Below are 19,631 nucleotides of genomic sequence, written 5' to 3'. Positions count from 1 at the left end.
TGTCGCATGCATGTGGCCCCCATCCGATTGCCTGCAAAAGCGCGCGTGCACAAATAAACCTCAAGCGCAGGCCCCAAAGGCCCACACGCCAGGTGTCGCCTAATAATACCATCAGCGCAATGCCTTTAAGAGCAAGATGAGGAGGAAACCCAATCGGTCCGCATTTGGAGTGCAAGTCTCCGTGAATTAGCCGAGCAGAAAGGCTGTGTTCGGTTCCACGTCCATTGTATCTCCCTTGTTCTTGTGGACTCGTACAAAATCCGGATTAAATTACGCTCTGCTCCTTTAAGAAGCTCCAACGGGATTACAGTTACACGCAGCGACTAAACTTGGCGTCTGGTAGTTTTTACGCACACTTTACCCTCAGGAGACACTTGTCACTCACTACTGAGTCGGTGCCGCCACAACCCAGAACGCAGCGAGTCATGGCCGAGACTGGGAACAGTGGGAAGGGGGTCACAGCCGGGAAACTGGCCATCACAGTCCAGAAGAGGCTAAGCAGAGCGCAGGAGAAGGTACGACAAAAACATTTCACCTCTTGACCTCATATAAATGTTTTCCTCATTGGAAAGTCCTTTTAGACCACATTTTATTTCCAACTATTCTATTTGAATGAAATCAGTCTACTCGTAGGTTGTTTCAAAAATGCGTTTATGGTATCCGTTTATGTCTTATTTCTTGGGCCCCGTATGGAAAAAATAAATAAATTCAAGTGTTGCAGGGTCGCTGCTCTTCAGTAGAGGGCGAAAGTGAGCCTACAATAACCACCAGGGTTTTTTTTAATGTAGGGGGATTTAAACATTTGTGACATTTGTGGGGAAATTAAAGTCAAGATTTAGAATTTCAAAAAATTTGGTTTGTAAATACTAATGTTTATCGCGCTGAAAGTGGACTATGATAAAAGGCTATCTATAACTCACAGAGGCTTATATGATATACAAACAACTTTATGGTCAACACATAAGAAGCCTTAAAATGTAGAAATCAAAGCAGGTAAATGGTAACTCATTTGCTACATGTAGCTATAGCTAGCTAGCTAGCCAAAAGATAGATACTTTGATTTATCCACAAAAGATATTTACAAAAACATAGGCCGGATCCTCATTGTGAAGACAATTCTTCCATCCCATCTAATCGCTTAGTGTTAATTTAACGCCTGCTGATCTTTTAGCTTCTAATCACCCTGCATGTGCACGTCAGAAAAGGGATGACCATTCCTAGGTAAGTTAGTTTTTTCAATTCATGGTGAGGCCTGAAGTGTTATTTTTACACACACACACACACGCACAAAGGCAGATATTCCCACAAACACACTCCAAATGCATTTACTGAATATAAATGACAATTGTGTAGTTTCAACGACAGGAAAAAAACATGATGTTAAGTGATTCATATTTAATGAGATAGAAAGCAGCTTTTTGGAAGTGAGGAGTAATGAGGAAGGTCAAAGTTTCCTCCTCAATATGGGGGCCGGCGATCGTGTTGGGCTTTTTGGGTGTAGGCTGCAGCTGTCTGTTCAATGGCGTCGTCTTGCAGCCACATGAGTTCTCATTGCTCATGGCTCTGCCTGCTTGTTTGTGAGTGAAGCAGCCAAAGAAAAGCATTAAGTCTTTGAGCTGTTAGTTTCGAGTCTCTCTGGGATGAGTTACATGAATCTAACGCCCTGCTTGGTGTGCACACCTGTCCCTTTTTCCTCATAGGACTCCCAGTATGCCTCACTGCCAGAGGGGGTTGAGGAGGAGGTGCACGTCTATGAATAGCCCCCCAACCCCTGCTTCCCCATTTTGCTCATAGCCACAAATTGTCTGTATGTATTTTTGGCTTCCGAAATTGAACACCGGCACATTGCTGTCATGCGTGAGGCATTGAACCTGCTCATACTTATTGAATCGTTTTTATTTGAGAGTGGGGCAGCACAGGACTCTCAATACAGACCTCCCTGTCGGGTGGTTGCATGTTCTCTCTTTTCTTTTGTGTTCTGTAGTTTTTTGGCAACTCTGGCTTCCACTCATATTTAAAAAAATGCATGTAAGCTTTACTGAACTCTCTAAGTTGTATTTACACTATGGATGATTTCAAGTGTGAATGCCTCTTTGGCCATACACTTATACACAAAATGATTGGGGTGTTGGACTTTGGAAATTCAAGATGAACCTAATGTTCTCTATAACTTTAGCTTAATGTGACCTCTGAAGCACATTGAGTTGCATTGTGTATGAAATTTCAGTTTCAGAAATGTTTGGACAACTTGCTATTTTTTTTTTTTTTTTAATTTTCGAGGTTGTCCATTTGCTGTGTGCCTTTCTGTTATACATCCAGGCTCTGTGTATCTGTATTGCAACCTGCTGATGACGCTCAGTGGGCGCTTCCTGCTTGAAGCCTCACACTGTTGATCAGTTATTAGGCCTTGCTTTGTCTCACAGTGTCAAGATGTGAAAAGCATAATGAAGCTGATGGTTGAAGTTCTAATTCTAATTGGTCCAGTCATCATCATCAACAAGTGCTTGTTTTGAATTTTGCCATTCAGCTCCTTGTTTGGGAACATGCATTCAAAAGGTGAAATTAAATTCACCTGTCAAGATTATAGTGAATTTTGGGAAATTTCTCCATATCACAAACTTTTTGGGAGCCATGGATCTGCCCTGCGCAACCGGTTGAGGCCCACCTATCGGCTCCAGCTTGCCTATGACCCAAGTGAGGGTAAGCACTATCAAAAATGGATAGATGTTGCCTCATGTGCTCCTTGCAGCACAAAGGTCAAACCCCACGGTGGCGATAGAGGACAAAATATGAGAGTGTGTTGCAGGCTGTAGGGAAGTCCCTTTAAGCAAGCTAATTGTGGCTTGCTGTGACTGGTCATTTGACTACATTAGTGACCAGATTGCACTTACACCAATCACATCGGGGTTTATCTTAAGGTCAGAGTTGATAAAAAGGCGTGAGGGAGGTTTGGGGCACACAACACAACAAGATGCGACAAAAGTACTCTCAAACTGTTTTTAAATTTAAGTAACGATGTTTGGGATATAAAAGACTGATTCAACTTAAGTCAAAACAATAAATGTAATGTAGGCGGGAGGAATCACTGAAAAATACCTGTGCAGAAGTAAAAAGCGTAAAAATAAATTATTCCCGGTACTGTAAATACCTGCGCGGCCCGGTGGTACAGTAGTTAGCGCGTTGACCTCACAGTGCAGAGGTCGTGGGTTCAATCCCTGCTCCGGCCTCACTGTGTGGAGTTTGCATGTTCTCCCCGGGCCTGCGTGGGTTTTATCCGGGTGCTCCGGTTTCCTCCCACTTTCCAAAAACATGCATGGCAGGCTGTTTGAGCACTCTAAATTGTCCCTAAGTGTGAGTGTGGGCGCGGATGATTGTTCGTCTCTGTGTGCCCTACGATTGGTGTGCAACCGTTCAGGGTGTCCCCTGTCTACTGCTCGATGACAACTGGGATAGGCTCCAGCACCCCCCGCGACCCTAGTGAGGATAAAGGGGATCGGAAAATGAATGAATTAATGTAAATACCTGTTTTATTAACATGGTACAACAAAAGCATCTGCACACAAATTAATTTTCCTCTTATAAGCACTTTTAACGCTTCTAATGCTATCAAAATATATTTACTAACCTCGTGAACGGACTAACAAAAAATTCCAAGTTATCTTATGATCGCAACTGAACACGGGTTTGCATGTCTACCTCACAGTTCTGTGGCAGGGGTGGCGCTACATGGTGGCCAGTGGCCACCCCCACATATGAGGGAAAATGTTGATACCTATGACTTTGCCACCATTTTCACACTGATGTAGTATTCTTGGATCCCATGATACTCTGCCTCAAATCATTTACATTAACACAATTTTTAAAGAATAAACTTGCCTCCCCCGTAAAGTCTATTCAGGGGTGCTAGACAGGAGGGTCACTGAATCTCGTTAGGGTTAGGGTGGGGGTTTGGGTTGGGATTAGGGTTATGGTTAGGGTTTAGGGTTAGGGGTTTAGATGGGCTTTAGGGTTAGGAGGTTACGGTTAGGGTGTGTCTTTGTACAAAGACACATGTACATGTACAAAGACACACAAAAAACCTTTTGTGTGTCCTTGTACATGTTAGTAATGTATTTTTTGTTAATGTACACTGCACCTGAATCATCCTATCAGTCTCATTTGAACAAAAAAATATTTTAAAAATAGAATAAAATAAAGCAGGTAATTCTTTAACCTACGGTGGCGCGTGACCTGCGTCACCAGAAGTTGTTAGCGCTCAGCAGTCTGCAATTGCAGGTTGTGATCAGAGCTGTTGCGCTATATATTTTATCGTCCTTATTCTCATTCAGAGTTTGCTTCGTGTACAATTCACCGAGGGCACGGGCATAGAATAGGAATATAGAGGGCCCAGGGAAGCACTTTAAAATGGTACGTGTGAGCTACGATAGTTAACAGGCTGCAAAAGTGCATCGCATGCCTCCGTGTCAGGCTGTTTCTCATCATGGCGTGTGTGCGCGTGTGCGTGTGCGCGCGCGCGGTAAGGGGCGATCCCGGGAGGTTGGTTGATCGAAAAGTCAGTCTATCTTCGGTCCAAAGAGTTTGGGCACCCCTGAGTTAGGGGTTAGGAGTTAGGGTTAGGGTTAATGGATTAGGGTTATGTGGTTAGGGTTAGAGGTTAGGGGTTATGTTGGGCTTTAGGGTTAGGGGTTATGGTTATGGGCAGGATTGGGGTTAGGGGTTAGAACGGGGGTGCCCATTTCGTCGATCGCGATCGACCAGTAGATCAAGGACTGGTCCCAAGTCGATCCGAGGGGTGTAGAGGGGAAAAAAACAAAAAACATTTGTGTCTCTGTTCATGTTCGTAATATATTTTTGTGTTAATGCACACTGCACCCTAATCATTCTCTCAGTCTCACTTTCACAAAAAATATTTTAAAAAGAAAATAAAGCAGGTCATCTTTAACCTGCGGTGACGTGTGACTGCGTCAACGGAAGTTGTTAGCGCTCAGCAGTCTGCAGTTGCAGCCCGTGATCAGAGTTGTTGCGCTATATCTTTTATCATTATTCTCATTCAGAGTTTTTGTACAATTCACCGAGGGGACGGGCAAAGAATGGGAATCTGGAGGGCCGAGAGAAGCATTTTAAAACGGTACGCGTGAGCTACGATCGTTAACAGATTGCCCAAGTACGTCGCATGCCTCAGCGTCAGGCTATTGCGCATCATGGCATGCGTGTGTACCTGCGTGCGTGCGTGCGTGGTAACCGGTCGATCACGGGAGGTTGGTTGATCGAAAGTAGATCTTCGGTCAAAAAGGTTTGGGTACCCCTGGGTTAGAGGTTAGGGTTTGGGGTTAGGGTAGGGTTAAGTGATTAGAGTTAGGGGTTAGGGTTAAGGTAGAGTTAAGGATAGGGGTTAGAGGTTTAAGGTATGGGGGTTGGGGTTAGGGTTTAGGGTTAAGGTTAGGGTTAGAGGGTTAGGGTAAGAGGGTTTGGGTTAGGGGGTTATGGGTTACGGTTAGGGGTTCGGAGTTAGGCTTGCGGCTAGGGTTTGGGGTTAGGAGTTAGGAATTACGTTAGGGTTTATGGTTAGGGGGTTAGGGTTTATGGGGTAGGGTTAGGGGATTAGGGTTAGGGTGAGGGGTTAGTGGTGTTGGGGTTAGGGGTTTAGGGTTAGCGTTGGGTTAGGGTGGGGTTTGCGTTTAGGGTTCAAATTAGAGGTTAGGAGTTGGGGTTAGGAGTTAGGGGTTAGTGTTTAGGGTTAGTGTTAGGGTGAGGGTTAGGGGTTGGGGGTTAGGGTTTGGGTTAGCATTTGGGTTATGGGTAGGGTTAGGGGATTAGGGTTAGGGGATTGGGGTTACAGTTAGGGTGGGGTTTGGGGTTGGGGTTAGGGGTTAGGATTGGGGTTAGGGGTTGAAGTAAGGGGTTTGGTTTGTGGTTAGGGGTTAGGGTTAGGGTTGGGTTATGGGTAGGGTTAGGGGTTGGGGCTGGGGCTGGGGTTAGTGTTTCGGGATTAGGGTTTGGTTTGTGGTTAGGGGTTGCGGTTAGGGGTTAGGGTTAGGGTTAGGGTTGGGTTATGGGTAGGGTTAGGGGCTGGGGCTGGGGCTGGGGTTAGTGTTTCGGGATTAGGGTTTGGGTTAGGGCAGGGGTTGGCAACCCAAAATGTTGAAAGAGCCATATAGGACAAAAAACAAATATTTCAGGAGCCGCAAAAAAAATAAAAGCCTTCTATAAAACTTACAATGAAGGGAACACATGCTGTATGTATGTAGGGGACTGGACTGTCTCAGAATTGTTTCGTTATTCATTCCTTTGTTGTGTGTTCACAAACGCCCCCATAGAATTTATTTTGTGATTTCCTCGCTTGATTTTCTGTTTTGGTGCATTATTTTCGCTTTTCTTAGTGACCAAGTCAAGTCAACTGTATTTATAGAGCACTTTCAAATAGCCATCGCTGCATACAAAGTGCTGTACATGGAGCAATTTAACATATACAATAAACAGTAAAACAAATCGGTAATAAAGATGGTAGAAGGCACCAAACAGTAAAACCAAGAACAAATCTAAGTCATGCTGAGTCGAATGCCAAAGAATACAAGTGAGTTTTGAGGAGGGTTTTGAAGACCAACACCACACCTCTCCTTTTTTCGGAGCCGCAACATGTATCTATATCTATATGATCTATATTAGCCGACTATCAAAATGACTACGTTTGCTACAACTACACGATGAGCCTTCATGATTAAATGTTTTTTTTCCGTGCAATGCATTCTGCAGAGCAGGGGTGCCCAACCTTTTTTGACCAAAGATCTACTTTTCGTTCAACCAACCTACCGCGATCGACCCACGCGTACACGACACACTTACAGACGCATTGCCTACCTACTTTCATCGAGATCGGAGGCGGACGCACTTTTGTAGCTCACGTGTACTGTTTTAAAAATGCTTTTCACGGCCCTCCAGATTCTCTTTGCCAATACCCTTGGTGAATTGTACAGGAAACGCCGTTTTTTGTTTTTTGTTTTTTGCAACAGCCGCCTACCTTGCATCCCGCCCTGCTAACAGAAACGTGTGTCGCAGGCTATGACGCAAATCTTCATTGACAGAAACGTTGACATGTAATATTTAGTCTACACATTTTTATAGCATTGGGAAACATTAAGAATGTTTGTGTCATGTTTTTACTCTGACAGAAACCATATTTATAACAATTCCCTCCCACATCTTTTTCCATTTTCAAACATTTTTTATAAAGCTCCAGGGAGCCACTAGATGGTGCTAAAGAGCCGCGTGTTGCCGACGCCCGGGTTAGGGGGTTAGGGAGTTAGGGTGAGGGTTTGAGTTATGGGTTTAGGGCTAGGGTTGTGGTTGGGATTTTGGTTGGGGATAGGGGTTATGGTTAGGGTTAAGTATTAGGGGTTAGCGTTAGCGTTAGGTTTGAGGGTTACGTTTCAAAAACAACAAACAAAAAATTGCTGCTTGTACTTGGTGACACTCAAGCTTAGTGATCACTTCTTTGTGAGAACACCGCGTGAAAATATTTTTTCAGTGTCCATTGCTGGTCTGGACGTAGTGAAACATTGTTGCTGTGTGTTTCAGGTTTTGCAGAAACTTGGCAAAGCGGACGAGACTAGAGATGTCATCTTTGAGGAGATGGTTGCCAACTTCAACAAGCAGATGGTCATTACCACAAGTTTTCACTCACAATATCATGCACTCAATTTTCCTTACCACGTACAAGCCGTCTTAATGTATATGATGGGAGATTGTTTCACTTTGCTGTTGTTCATTGACCTTTTTCACCTCAGGGAGAAGGCACCAAGCTGCAGAAGGATCTGAAAGCATACATGATCGCAGTAAAGAGTAAGTCAGAATAGACACTCTTGAAACGTGGTTCATGGACGATCTTGTATAAATCACATTCATAGAAGTAAAAATGTGGAATATTGTGTATGCCATGTAGCATATTACTTGAGTAAAAATCATAAAGTAGCTGATGTTTGCTATTACGTCTTGAAGTTTCAAAAGTAATTTAATGATTTGATTTATACTACAGTATTGACGTTTTTTTTCAAGTGAGAGTTTTTTTATTACGTTTTTACTTTTTAAAAAGGAAATTGATTTAATTTGTGGTGTAGAGTAAATAAAGGAATGCTAATAGCAAAGTCAGCTAGCATAGGTTAGCTAGGCCTTCATGTTTACCATAAACTTAAACAAGCCAATGATAACGAAAACATCACATTTTGACTTCACTGGTTTAATTTCTGAATTTGATTCTCCAGGTATTTGCCAATGTTTCTGTCATGTCAGTATTACGTACGAAAAGCATTCGTGTAAATATGGCCACAGGTGTGTAACGTTATCCTTGTGACCTCAACATTGTTGTCATTTTGGTCAACATCTGCTGCTGGAGATGATCTGTGAGCAGCTGGGTCAAAAGCAGGTGCTTCCATCTTGTCAAACATTGTCAGTACTCTCCCTTGGGAAAGTGCCTGCCTCACTCTGGACAGCAGCCTTATTCTTATGCTTTGTGCTCCACAGTTCTGACATATCATCAACAAATAGTTCATTTGAACTGACAGTCTGCCACTTGATCTTCTTTGACACATTTCAGCATTGCACGAGGCATCACGGAGGCTGCAGGACTGCCTAGCTGAAATGTACGAGCCCGAGTGGTTCGGCAAAGAGGAGATGGACGCCATGGTGGAGGTGAGATCCTGACCTTTGATTTTGGCTGCCTTCCTTATCCTGAATTGAACTTCTCCTTTTTTCTTTTGAGCACCTTCTCACTTTTATTTCGCTCTGTTGTCACTTTCTTTGCTTTAACTGCATGCGTGTGTCGTTCCTGCTGAAGGAGATGATAGAGAAGGAGATGGACAATAACTTGGAGGTAACACATTAGAGTGGTTAAAAATTTTGTAACAAGAATTCAGGACCAAATCAACCACCGTGAAACAAAGACAGATAGTTTGTTGACATTTAAATATCTATTGCATTGCACTGAATGCACTCAATCTTACACTGCATACGATGTATTTTGTGTGTGTGTGTGTGCGTGTGTGTGTTTTGTAGGACGCAGACACTCTGTGGTTGGACTTCCATCAGAACATAACAGACAGCTCAATGCTCTCCTTGGATTCGTACTTGACTCAGTTTCCTGATATCAAGGTGTTTAATTGTCTAAATGTGACAATCTTTTTGTTTTCCTTGGACCACACTTTTTATGTTATCACAAGTACTTTGTAGGCATTAATTACAACAATATTCTGTGGTATATATTCTTTGTTCTCTGTGAAAAATGACTACATTTACTACAGCTTACTGCGGAGGTGTCAAGGTCTCCATGTGTAACGGTATGTCTGTATTGTATTGCCCGCAGGTGGCATAGCTCCCGCGATAAACTGGGCTTAACTCGACATATTGTAAATGAGATATGTGTTATTGAGTAAGTGGTGAGTGAGTCCACTAGATAATGACGACCAGCTCACTCTACCGCGCCCCCTACAGGCTCGCATTGCAAAGCGGGACCGTAAAATGGTGGACTTTGACAGTGCCAGACATCACTTTGCCTCCTTACAGAAGGGCAAGAAAAAGGATGAGGCCAAGATCGCCAAGGTAACTGTGTCAGCTTGTCCTGCTTGTACTACTTTGTAGAAACATGTTTGTTCGATGTCCTGCGATTGGCTGGCATTCTGCCTCTCACCCAAAAACGGATGGGATTGCCTCCAGCTTGCTTAGAGCTACAGAAAATGCATGGATGGATTTTTTCCCCCCCCTGTATTTTAATGCTAACCAGTAAAAGCATATTTGGAAAAGCTATGTCAATAATGAATAGACAATTCTTTTATGAAGCATTAAGAACCATCTGACCTTTCTGTCTTTGAGGGATGAACCAAAAGAGGTTAAGTGTTGCTAAAAGTTTCTCTTCCTTACCCTGTCCCACCCCCTTGGCTTTTTCATACAATAACAAGTCAGGACTCAGCCTATTCACCTTTACAGTCTAAATATAACGGCAGAGTTGCTGCAGTACCGTTTCGCTTTCAAATTCATCCTAGGGCCAGATTGAACTATCACTAGCTTCTTTTGGCCCCCGTTTAAGGACCCCTGCCTTAAATAATGTTGTTCCATGTTTACTGAACAAACACTGACTAACAGATTGCTGTTGCTTGGACCTATTTTCTTTTGTTGCCTTTTGTCTTGTTCCTCCATCACTTGCTCATTGTCAACCGCCCCCGGCCCCCACCAAACGGTCTTGCTCCCCTTTGTCTGCATGGTGTGTGTGGTCAGCCTGCGGCCCTGTTGGAGATGGCAGCGCCAAGCTGGGCTCAGGGTTTGCTCTCAGCCCACCAGGTGGCTCAGACTAACCTCTCCTACAACCAGGTGATGATTACCCCTGAATTCAAACGCATAGAGGACATTTCACCTTGATATCTCATGTACTTCTGGGTCGCAAAAGCCCAAGTGTTCTCCACTGATACTGAAATGGATAATGCACTGTCGAACTGATGTTAACGAAGAGGCTAACCTTTACGTTGCTCAAAGACAACCCGACCCAACATTTACCTGTACCTGTGAGACAATGCCTTGAACAAACCCAATGAGGGAAGCTTGGTTCCTTGTCTGTACCTTTAGAAGTGCTAACAATGCCAAACGGCAGTCTTGCGATCTTCGCTGTACAACTATGTATTCATAATGAAATAATCCACATACTAAAAAATGGACTTCAAATCCTTTGAATATGCTGAACATAAGGCATTCGATCCCGAGAACAATTTGGACCCAGACAATCATTTTTCCAATACATACTAAAAATTGTGCTAATTAATGACTTTTTTAAGTTCACCTTACTTCCTGTCAAATGTCTGTCATATATTTTTAAAAAGTGTACCTTTTTGGGAGGATTTTTTTTTTTTATTAAATTGCGGGGAATTTGGTTGTGCAACCCCATACACAAGCTTTTGCCATGGGTTCAGGTGAGCAGTAGTCACTTACTTTGTTCCACCTGGAAGTACCCTGGTTCCTATTGTTTGCAACCATTTAAAAATGTCTTAAGATTCAGATTAATGTTCACGGCTTTGATGGGTTTGTCCACAGTGACAGCTGACAGCTTTTCATTGCCTGTGAGTTGATGTTCAAGCGCCTCATGTGGCCCCATTCTGATGGGACTTTTTTTTTTTGTCTTATGCGCTATTGCATGCATTACTTACTTTGTATTATTATATGCATGGACGTTTATATGCTTCACTGGATCATAGTGAGTTGAAGTTCTGGATTGTGTTTGTGTGTACTTATACATGTAGGCCGAGGAAGAGCTGGGTCGCTCTCAAAAGATTTTTGAAGAGCTGAACGTGGAATTACAAGACCAGCTTCCAGTGCTGTGGGACAGGTGAAACAGTACCACCATATCGAAGCATTACAGAATCGTACCTTGACTGAAGGATTTAATTTGTAACCCACTTTAAAGTGAACCCCAACGATTGACGAGCGATAAGAACCTGTGGGAAAAGACACACGCACACACACACACACACACACACACACTTCTCGTAGTCTAGTTTTTGTTTCCCCACTGTAACACAGTTTCCAACTGACTACCGTTGGAATATGAGTCAAGAATTCACTCCTTCCTCTGCAGCTACTCCGTGTTTTATAGTATCACCGCTAGCCTCCAGGCTGCTAGCCTGGAAAGGCTAGCAGCCTGGAAAGGCTAGCAGCTTGGAAGCTCGCGAAAACACAATTAAAAATCTACTGAGTAAATTCAAGAAATCGTAGGTCAAGCTACTACTGTATTTATAACCATTCAATTTGACGTGTGTGTGTGCGTGTGCATGTATGTGTGTGTACACACTTTTTTTTTAGCCGTGTTGGCATCTATGTTAACACATTCCAGAGTCTGGCGGGTCATCAAGAGAAATTCCACAAAGAGATGAGCAAGGTAAGTCACTCTGAGCTTTTCTGACTTCCCTGTCTATTGAGTTGATAAGAGCTTCTTCATCCTTTGTTATCCTCCTACCTATTCCACAGCTGAGTCAAAACCTGAATGACATCATGACCAAACTTGAAGAGCAGAGGCAGCTCAAGTAAGTCCATCCGATTTTAGAGCCGATCACGGTAACGGGACAACCCAGAGAGTAATGTCCCTCACCCCCTACTGTAGAAAAGACGGTGCAGCAGCCAAGGCAGGCGACGAGGCAAAGAGGTAATCTGCTGCATGGCTGCTGCATGCTTTTATTGAAACACCTGGGTCCATTTTCATCCTCATGTTAGGGAGTGTCACCCATAGGGGTTTCAGTTGAAGTTAGCTGTAAACTTAAACATACAATCTATTTAAAACAACGACATGGTTTTTTTTTTTTTTTTTTGGTTTGGTTTGTTTATTGAACATAAAACATATATACAGTAATAATTTGACAGAAAATAAGGTAGATAAAAAAAGAAAGAAATCAATCTTCATACAACACAGTTATTATGTTCAAGGGAGTAGGAAGAAGTAAAAAACTTATCTAGTCCTACCCCGTTATGTGATTGTATCTAATAAATCATTTTTATATCAATCAGAAAAGAAAAAAGTAAGAAGAAAGAAGTCTCCATTAAGGCTCATACTTTACCCTTAACCGTGATATTTTTACAACTTTTGGTTTGTATCGGGATTATATACTTCCACACCCTGACACTCTTGTGTCAATTTTCTCTTGTATTCATAATGGATATTTATATACCTTTCTCTATTTATCAACTTAGTTCTGATTTATCATTATATTTAATGTTTTGAATTTATCATTTTAACTCTGATTGATGTAGGTTGTTTGTACTATTTTTTTGAATTTGTTTTTGAACTCAGCAAGCGATTTACTCATTTTCAGGTCCGTTTCGAGATTATTCCACAGATTAACGCCTTTGATAGATACACTTCTTTGCTTGATGTTTGTTCTTGTTTTGAGTTTTTTGAATAAGTTGGTACCTCTTAAATCATAGCTGCTTTCTCGAATTTCGAAAAACTTCTGAATGTTTTGGCAGAGCAGGTTATTGTGTGCTTTGTACATTAATTGGGCGATTTTAAAGTCAACCAGGTCATAAAATTTCATCGTATTTAATTTGATAAATAGTGGATTTGTGGGTTCCGTATATTTTGATCTATTAATAATTCGAATAGCTTTTTTTTGTAGGTTGAGAATAGGGAGTGTGTTTGTTTTGCAGGCATTTCCCCATATTTCCACACAGTAGGTCATATATGGTAATAATAATGAAGTGTATAATGTGTACAAAGATCTCTTATTTAGCACTTCCTTGGTTTTGTAGAGGATCCCTACGGTTTTGGCTATTTTTCTTTTTACGTTATCGATATGTGGCTTCCAACATAGTTTTGAGTCTATTACTAATCCGAGAAACTTGGTTTCATACGCTCTTTCTATCTCAATTGAGTTTACCATAATTTTAGCTTGGTGTTTGATTGGTCTTGTGCCAAAAACAATTAACTTCGATTTTTTCAGGTTAAGTGACAATTTATTTCTGTCGAACCAGTTTTTTAATTTGTTTAATTTGTTTTCTACGGTTGTCAGGAGCTGTTTCAGATTTATTCCAGAACAGTAGAAAGTTGTATCATCAGCAAATAGGACACATTTAAATTGTTTTGAGACCTTGCAGATATCATTTATATATAAGATGAATAGTTTTGGACCAAGCACTGACCCCTGAGGAACTCCGTGAGTGATTTTTAGTTGATTCGTTTTTTTATTGTTGAGTTGCACGTACTGATATCTGTTTTCTAAATAACTTTTTATCCATTTATAAGCTACACCTCTAATGCCATATCTTTCTAGTTTTTTCAATAATATACTGTGATCTATTGTGTCAAAAGCTTTTTTTAGATCTAGGAAAACCCCAACAGTAAATTCTTTGTTGTCTATATTAGTGGCTAATGCTTCCACAAACTCCATAACTGCCATTGAGGTGGTCCGTTTTTCCCTGAAGCCATATTGATTCTCACTTAACAGCGCATGCTTTTGTATAAAGCTATCAAGTCTGCGAGAAAATAGTTTTTCTAATATTTTTGAAAATTGTGGTAGTAGTGATATTGGTCTATAATTTGTAAACCGATGTCTTTCTCCACTTTTATAGATTGGAATAACTTTAGCAATTTTCATTTTTGATGGAAAGATACCAGCTTTGAATGACAGGTTGCATATGTGCGTGAAAGGTCGCACTACATATTCTATAATCTGCTTTATTATTGTCATGTCAATATTAAAGCAATCAGTTGACTTTTTATTTTTAAAAGTTTTTATAATATTTGATACTTCTTCTTGTTTTACAGCAGTAAGGAACATCGTGGAGGAGTTTTTTTCTACATATCTATCTATTTCAAACAAGTTTGTTGGATCAGGAATTTGTTTTGCTAGGTTACTGCCGATGTTGACAAAATACTCATTAAATTCAGTTGCTATTTCTGCAGTTTTTTCCAAAATAGTATTTTTGCCTTTGATAAAATACTCTGGATAATACATTTTTTTAGGGCTATTTCTGATTACTTGGTTAAGTATCTTCCATATTTCTTGTGTGTTACTTTTATTCTGCTCTAATAGTGCATGATAATGATCTCTTTTACTGGTTCTTATAATATTTACTAGTTTATTTTTATAGGTCTTATATTTTTTTTCTGCTTCTTCAGTTCTCAATTTTAAAAACAATTTATATAAATAGTTTTTCTTTTTACATGCGTTTTCTATGCCTTTCGTTATCCATGGCTTACTTGGGTCTTTATACTTTTTGGAGACTTTAGTTAATGGAAAATGTTTATCATATAAAGAGATTATGGTAGACTGAAATACTTCAAACGCTGTATTTGGGTCTTCGTTTGAGTAGACCTCGGTCCAGTTTTGTTTTTCTAGGTCTTGCTTAAAGGCGTCGGTGGAGCGTTGGGTTCTTAGTCTTATTTCTGTTATGTGAGTTGTTGACTTAGCTTTTCTATCAAAATAATTATGAAAAACTGCAAAAACAGGTAGGTGGTCACTTATGTCATTAATGAGAAGTCCACTTTCCATTTTATGGTCAATCTTATTTATAAATATGTTATCTATTAATGTGGCCGTGTCAACTGTTATTCTGCTAGGTTTCAGGATTACTGGGAAAAAGCTGTTGCTGTACATAGTATTTATGAAGTCGGTTGTTTTTTTGTGTCAATTTGGGTTTAATAAGTCAATGTTAAAGTCACCACATATTATTCGTGTTTTCTTATCGTTGTTGTAACTGAGCATATCTGTTAGTTTTTTATTGAATGTGTCAATACATGATCCTGGTGTCCTATAGATGCAACTTATGATGATATTTGATGCCTTTTTATTATGTATTTCAATGGTTAGACATTCCATTAGGTTTTCTATTGTGTTTGTCAATCTCTCGATTTTACTGCATTTAAGTGCTTTGTCTACATATATTGCAACCCCCCCTCCTTTTTTGTTTTCCCTATTAGTTGCAAACATTTCATAACCTTCTATTTCCATTTCAGTTGTTTTATCTTCATCAAGCCAAGTTTCTGATATGGCAATTATTTTAAATTTATTGAATTTAGTCAGGTATTCTTTGATTTTTGTGAAGTTTTTATAGAGACTTCTACTGTTTAAGTGTATTACTGAAAGTGCATTTTCCAATTTTATATTAGTGTTGAATTGTTCATCCAGGTAATAGTCAGAGTTTGTTACCCTTTGTTTGTTCTGGAAGAAGTTGTTGTCTGGGTCCAAATTGTTCTCGGGATCGAATGGCTTATAGTCAATATCTTCAAAGGGTTGGAAGTCCATGTTTTTGGGATGTGAATTTCCCGCTCCCACGCGGTCGTCGCTGGCTCCCTCGCGGTCGTCGTTGGTTCCCTCGCTGTCGTCGCTCGCTCTCTCGCCGTCATCACTGGCTCCCTCGCGGTTGCTGGCTGGACGTCTTCTGGGTCCCTCGTGGTCGCTGGCTCCCTTGCGGTCGTCGCCGACTCCCTCACGCTCGCTGGCTGGCTGCCTCCCGGCTCTCTCACGCGCGCTGGCTGGTTGTCTCCCGGCTCCCTCAGGCTCGCTGTCTCCCGGCTCCCTCGCGGTCACTGACATAACTTTGCCTTGTATGAAAGTCTGCTTGCGCAATGCTAATACAGAATGCTAAAATGCTACAGACGGGCTAAAGAATGCCACTGATGTCGCTGTGCTACAATCCTCTGAGCAATGGATGTTTGAACACAAAACGGTGCAAAATGTACATAGACAATTGACCAATACCCACCAGCATACATTCTTTATCCTTTGCAAAGAACAGCTAATATTACTGCAGCCACCTGAGTAATTGTGACTGTCTTTGTTTATACAGTATTGCCAGACACAACATATGTGATGTCATTTTTCAGGTAGATGTACTTTTTGTGTCACTTTTCTCCTCCTGTCTTTGTCTTGCAGTGACGAAGCCAACCACAGCCATGCAGCCAGCTCGCCACCCACGGTAAATAAATCAATAAATACTGCATTTGTACTTGACCTCATATTGCTCCATCCCATCACCTCAATCAGATGTGCGTGTTGCATTTATTAATGAGGATGATTAGTGACAGGTGGGAATCATGAGGGAACACCCACTTTTCAGACTGAGAAAAAAAAAAAAAGTAAGCAGGACAGGAACATGACAATGTGTGTGCGCTTCTGCATGTGCACGCGTTTGGAAGAGGCCCAGCTCGCTGCCCAACCGGCCTCTCCAGCATGATGAATCGCTTGATGACAGTGCGTCTGATATTAACAAAGAGTCCATAACAACAACACAGGTCAGATGATAGTTGGATGGATGTTTAGTATCCTACCCTAACCCCCCCATGTGTCTCTGTGTTTATGTGTGTACATCAGCCCTCCGCATGGGTCACCCTGCTAAATTGAGATCTTTTACACAAGCCCGGTCGTAATCCCCTGTGACAACCACACAGATTATTTTGGATTCCTGTTGCAGCTTTCTAGGTTCATTATTTGAAAATCATTTCGCCTCAATAAGCTACTGTACTTGTTTTTACTGCTGCATGAAGGTGCCATCTTGGGACTTACCAGTAAGAAGGGTCTTTCTTCCTTTTGAATTTTAAAGCGACGTAAGTTTTTCACTCAAAGTTGCTTTCTCCTCTTCTGCATGTTGACACCCATGGCAATTCCGCCCCCTCACCTACTAAACACATCCCGCCAACATCCTTCCGTCTATTGCTTCGAAATCCTCTGCGGTACTCCACGACTTTTGACCTTGTTGCATGACCAGGCTGTTGCCCCGGATGAGGAGCAGCCCCGGGAGCAAGTTGAGGGTGGATGGCACTTTAATGAAGGAAACTCCCAGAGTGACCTGCAACTCGATTGTGGGGCGAACCGCGCTGAGTTGTACACTGAGCCCACTTGGTCTTATGATGTGGGTCAGGGGGGCTGGGCCCATGATGAACAAGTGCAGGTAGGGACTCTTGAAACAGGCATCACCTCTCACTGGACTCCTGAACTCAGCCTGGAATTCAAGGATCCAAAGTCACATACAGTGTTCACCCACATTGACACTGTTCGCCATTCACAAATTCATCTTTTCATTGTTTTTGTGACGAGGCCAAAGTACTGCTTTTGTACCCTTAGTGGCATCTTGGTGTCCAGTACCAATGCTAAAGTGAGTTGAGGAGCTTCATTTCGACAATAGTAGTGCTTTGACACCATATTGTGGCATGTTGGTGCCAAGAAACTACACTGAAGTGAGTTCAGAAGCTTAACTTAGGCAAAAGTTGTTCTCTGCCATCACTTTGTTGCCAAGGATGTACGTTGAAATGAGTTGAGGAGCTTCATGTACAAAAGCATTATTTTGATTCCTTCTTGTGGCATCTCGGTACCAAGCAACTGTGTCGAAGTGAGCCGAGGAGCTTAATTTAGACAAAAGTGGACAATAGTTTTTGGGCAAAATCTTGTGGCATTCGGACATGTTTTAGACGAAGCCATGTCCTGAACAAATGAAGCTTCTCCTCTGACTTCAACATATTCTCTTGGCACCAATAAGCTACAATGTGGCGCAAGCAATATTTTTGAATGAAACAAGGCTTTCCTTAGCACGAAAATGGCAAGCAGGTGACCATTTACAGAAATTACAGGGGATATGTTCCCCCTGATACCCCCAAAATGTTCAAATGTTAACTGGCAACTACCAAATCGCAAATATGCATTTTGATGTGGGAGACAAACTCTTGCAGATTTTTGTTCAACTCCGCATTTTATCGGTTTATTTCCCTTTTTTTTTCTTTTTGAGTGTGTGAGAGCAACTTGCCTTGGTGATTCTTCTTAAATAATGCACACAGTCGTTTTCTTTTCTGGCAGGTTTCTGAATCCAACAGCTCGGATTACAACCTCCCTCCTGGGTTCCTCTACAAGGTGAACCGTCACAGTAACGGCGGAAAGTGTGACTTTTTGCACTGACTCAAACGTCCTGCTCCAGGTCAAAGCCATCCACGAATATGCTGCCACCGATGGGGATGAACTGGAGCTGAATGTTGGAGACATTGTGCTCGTTTTGGCGTTCGACACCCCAGATGAGCAGGTCAGTGATGTCTCTCCACAATCACTTGACACACTGCTGCATGTGTGGCTGCCCTAATGTTTGTTCAAATGTGTGTTTGTAGGATGACGGCTGGCTCATGGGCGTGCAGGAATCTCTCTGGATACGTAACAAAGATATTTCATCCAAAGGGGTCTTCCCTGAGAATTTCACGCAGAAACTTTGAAGTTCACATCCCCTTCCTCGAGGTACTTCCAGATTTATTTGGAATAAAAAATGAAATATGAAATTACTTATTTGCCAGTCCCAAAATTATGTCCTTTAGAAACAGAAGAACTTAATCAAGATTAACGTCAATTTATATGTAGATCTAGAAACATGGATCTATCTTTTTGAAGTTCTTCTTCTTAATGTTATATCATTATTTGTGTTGAATTCACCTACAAATATTGTGAAGAAATAAATGGAACAGGACGTCATGGAGTGTGCCAGTGACAAACTTTGAACTTTGCTTAAAAAAAATTTTTTTAAAAACAGCTCATGCTGAGGTGACAATGAGGAAACGTGTGTACAACCAGAGCCTTTGAGGACACTCGCGTGCTAATAACCGAGATGGTTCGAGGATGCAAAAAAGAAAATCTCACCTCAACTTTTGATGTTTCATCTTTCGTTTGAAGATTCTGTTTGGCATGTCAGTATCTCTGCTTTCATGCATTATCTTTTTGAAGGACACATTTACATGTTTTGGCAATGTTCAGCCAGGTGGAAACCCTCATATTATACGGTATAACTATCATTAAAGATTGATGAAGCCCATCGTGTCGTGTGTTTATTACAAATGGGTTTAGCCTTCTGGATGGACAATTGACAAATGTGAAGGAGTCCCACATGGGCTAGGCAAAGTCACCCCCCTGTGTGGGCGAGGCTAAGATAATATATGAACAGGAACCGTTTTGGACAGGGCGGACCTTCTTCCTCGTTTGTCAGAAAGCGCTGCTTGATCTTTTTGGGCATCCAACAAGCTAATTAAAATTCTAGAGAACATACAATCTTTTGGTAAAAAAGTGAGAATAGCGAGTATTAAAGAAGAAAGCACCGGTGGTGGCTCCCATGGAACTTTTTCAAACACAATACACTTA

At 41.6% G+C, this 19,631-nt stretch overlaps 1 protein-coding gene across 8 annotated transcripts; it reads left to right on the top strand.

The window, feature by feature from the left end:
- Positions 1 to 95: 95 nt before the first annotated feature.
- Positions 96 to 19,308, top strand: bin1b (bridging integrator 1b). Of its 8 annotated transcripts, XM_086118422.1 has the most exons (20): positions 96 to 515; positions 7,576 to 7,656; positions 7,785 to 7,839; positions 8,591 to 8,685; positions 8,831 to 8,866; positions 9,049 to 9,144; positions 9,484 to 9,591; positions 10,264 to 10,356; positions 11,277 to 11,362; positions 11,836 to 11,911; positions 12,001 to 12,056; positions 12,134 to 12,175; positions 16,401 to 16,443; positions 16,664 to 16,759; positions 17,012 to 17,032; positions 17,233 to 17,415; positions 18,315 to 18,368; positions 18,433 to 18,534; positions 18,617 to 18,740; positions 19,030 to 19,308. In XM_086118422.1, exons 1-19 carry the CDS (start codon positions 426 to 428, stop codon positions 18,716 to 18,718), a joined length of 1,515 nt encoding a protein of 504 aa, XP_085974548.1. In that variant the 5' UTR covers positions 96 to 425; the 3' UTR covers positions 18,719 to 18,740; positions 19,030 to 19,308. The 8 variants fall into 8 exon arrangements, with proteins under 8 accessions (XP_085974548.1, XP_085974557.1, XP_085974585.1 ...); XM_086118414.1 differs by having other exon boundaries at positions 97 to 515; positions 18,617 to 19,308; XM_086118431.1 differs by lacking the exon at positions 8,831 to 8,866 and having other exon boundaries at positions 18,617 to 19,308.
- The last annotated feature ends 323 nt before the right edge of the window (positions 19,309 to 19,631 follow it).

Source organism: Hippocampus guttulatus, chromosome 1 (assembly GCF_054856545.1).
Source record: "Hippocampus guttulatus isolate MCC_2025c chromosome 1, RoL_Hgut_1.0, whole genome shotgun sequence".
Taxonomy (NCBI): Eukaryota; Metazoa; Chordata; class Actinopteri; order Syngnathiformes; family Syngnathidae; genus Hippocampus; species Hippocampus guttulatus.
This window is presented reverse-complemented; position numbering and strand designations above follow the sequence as displayed.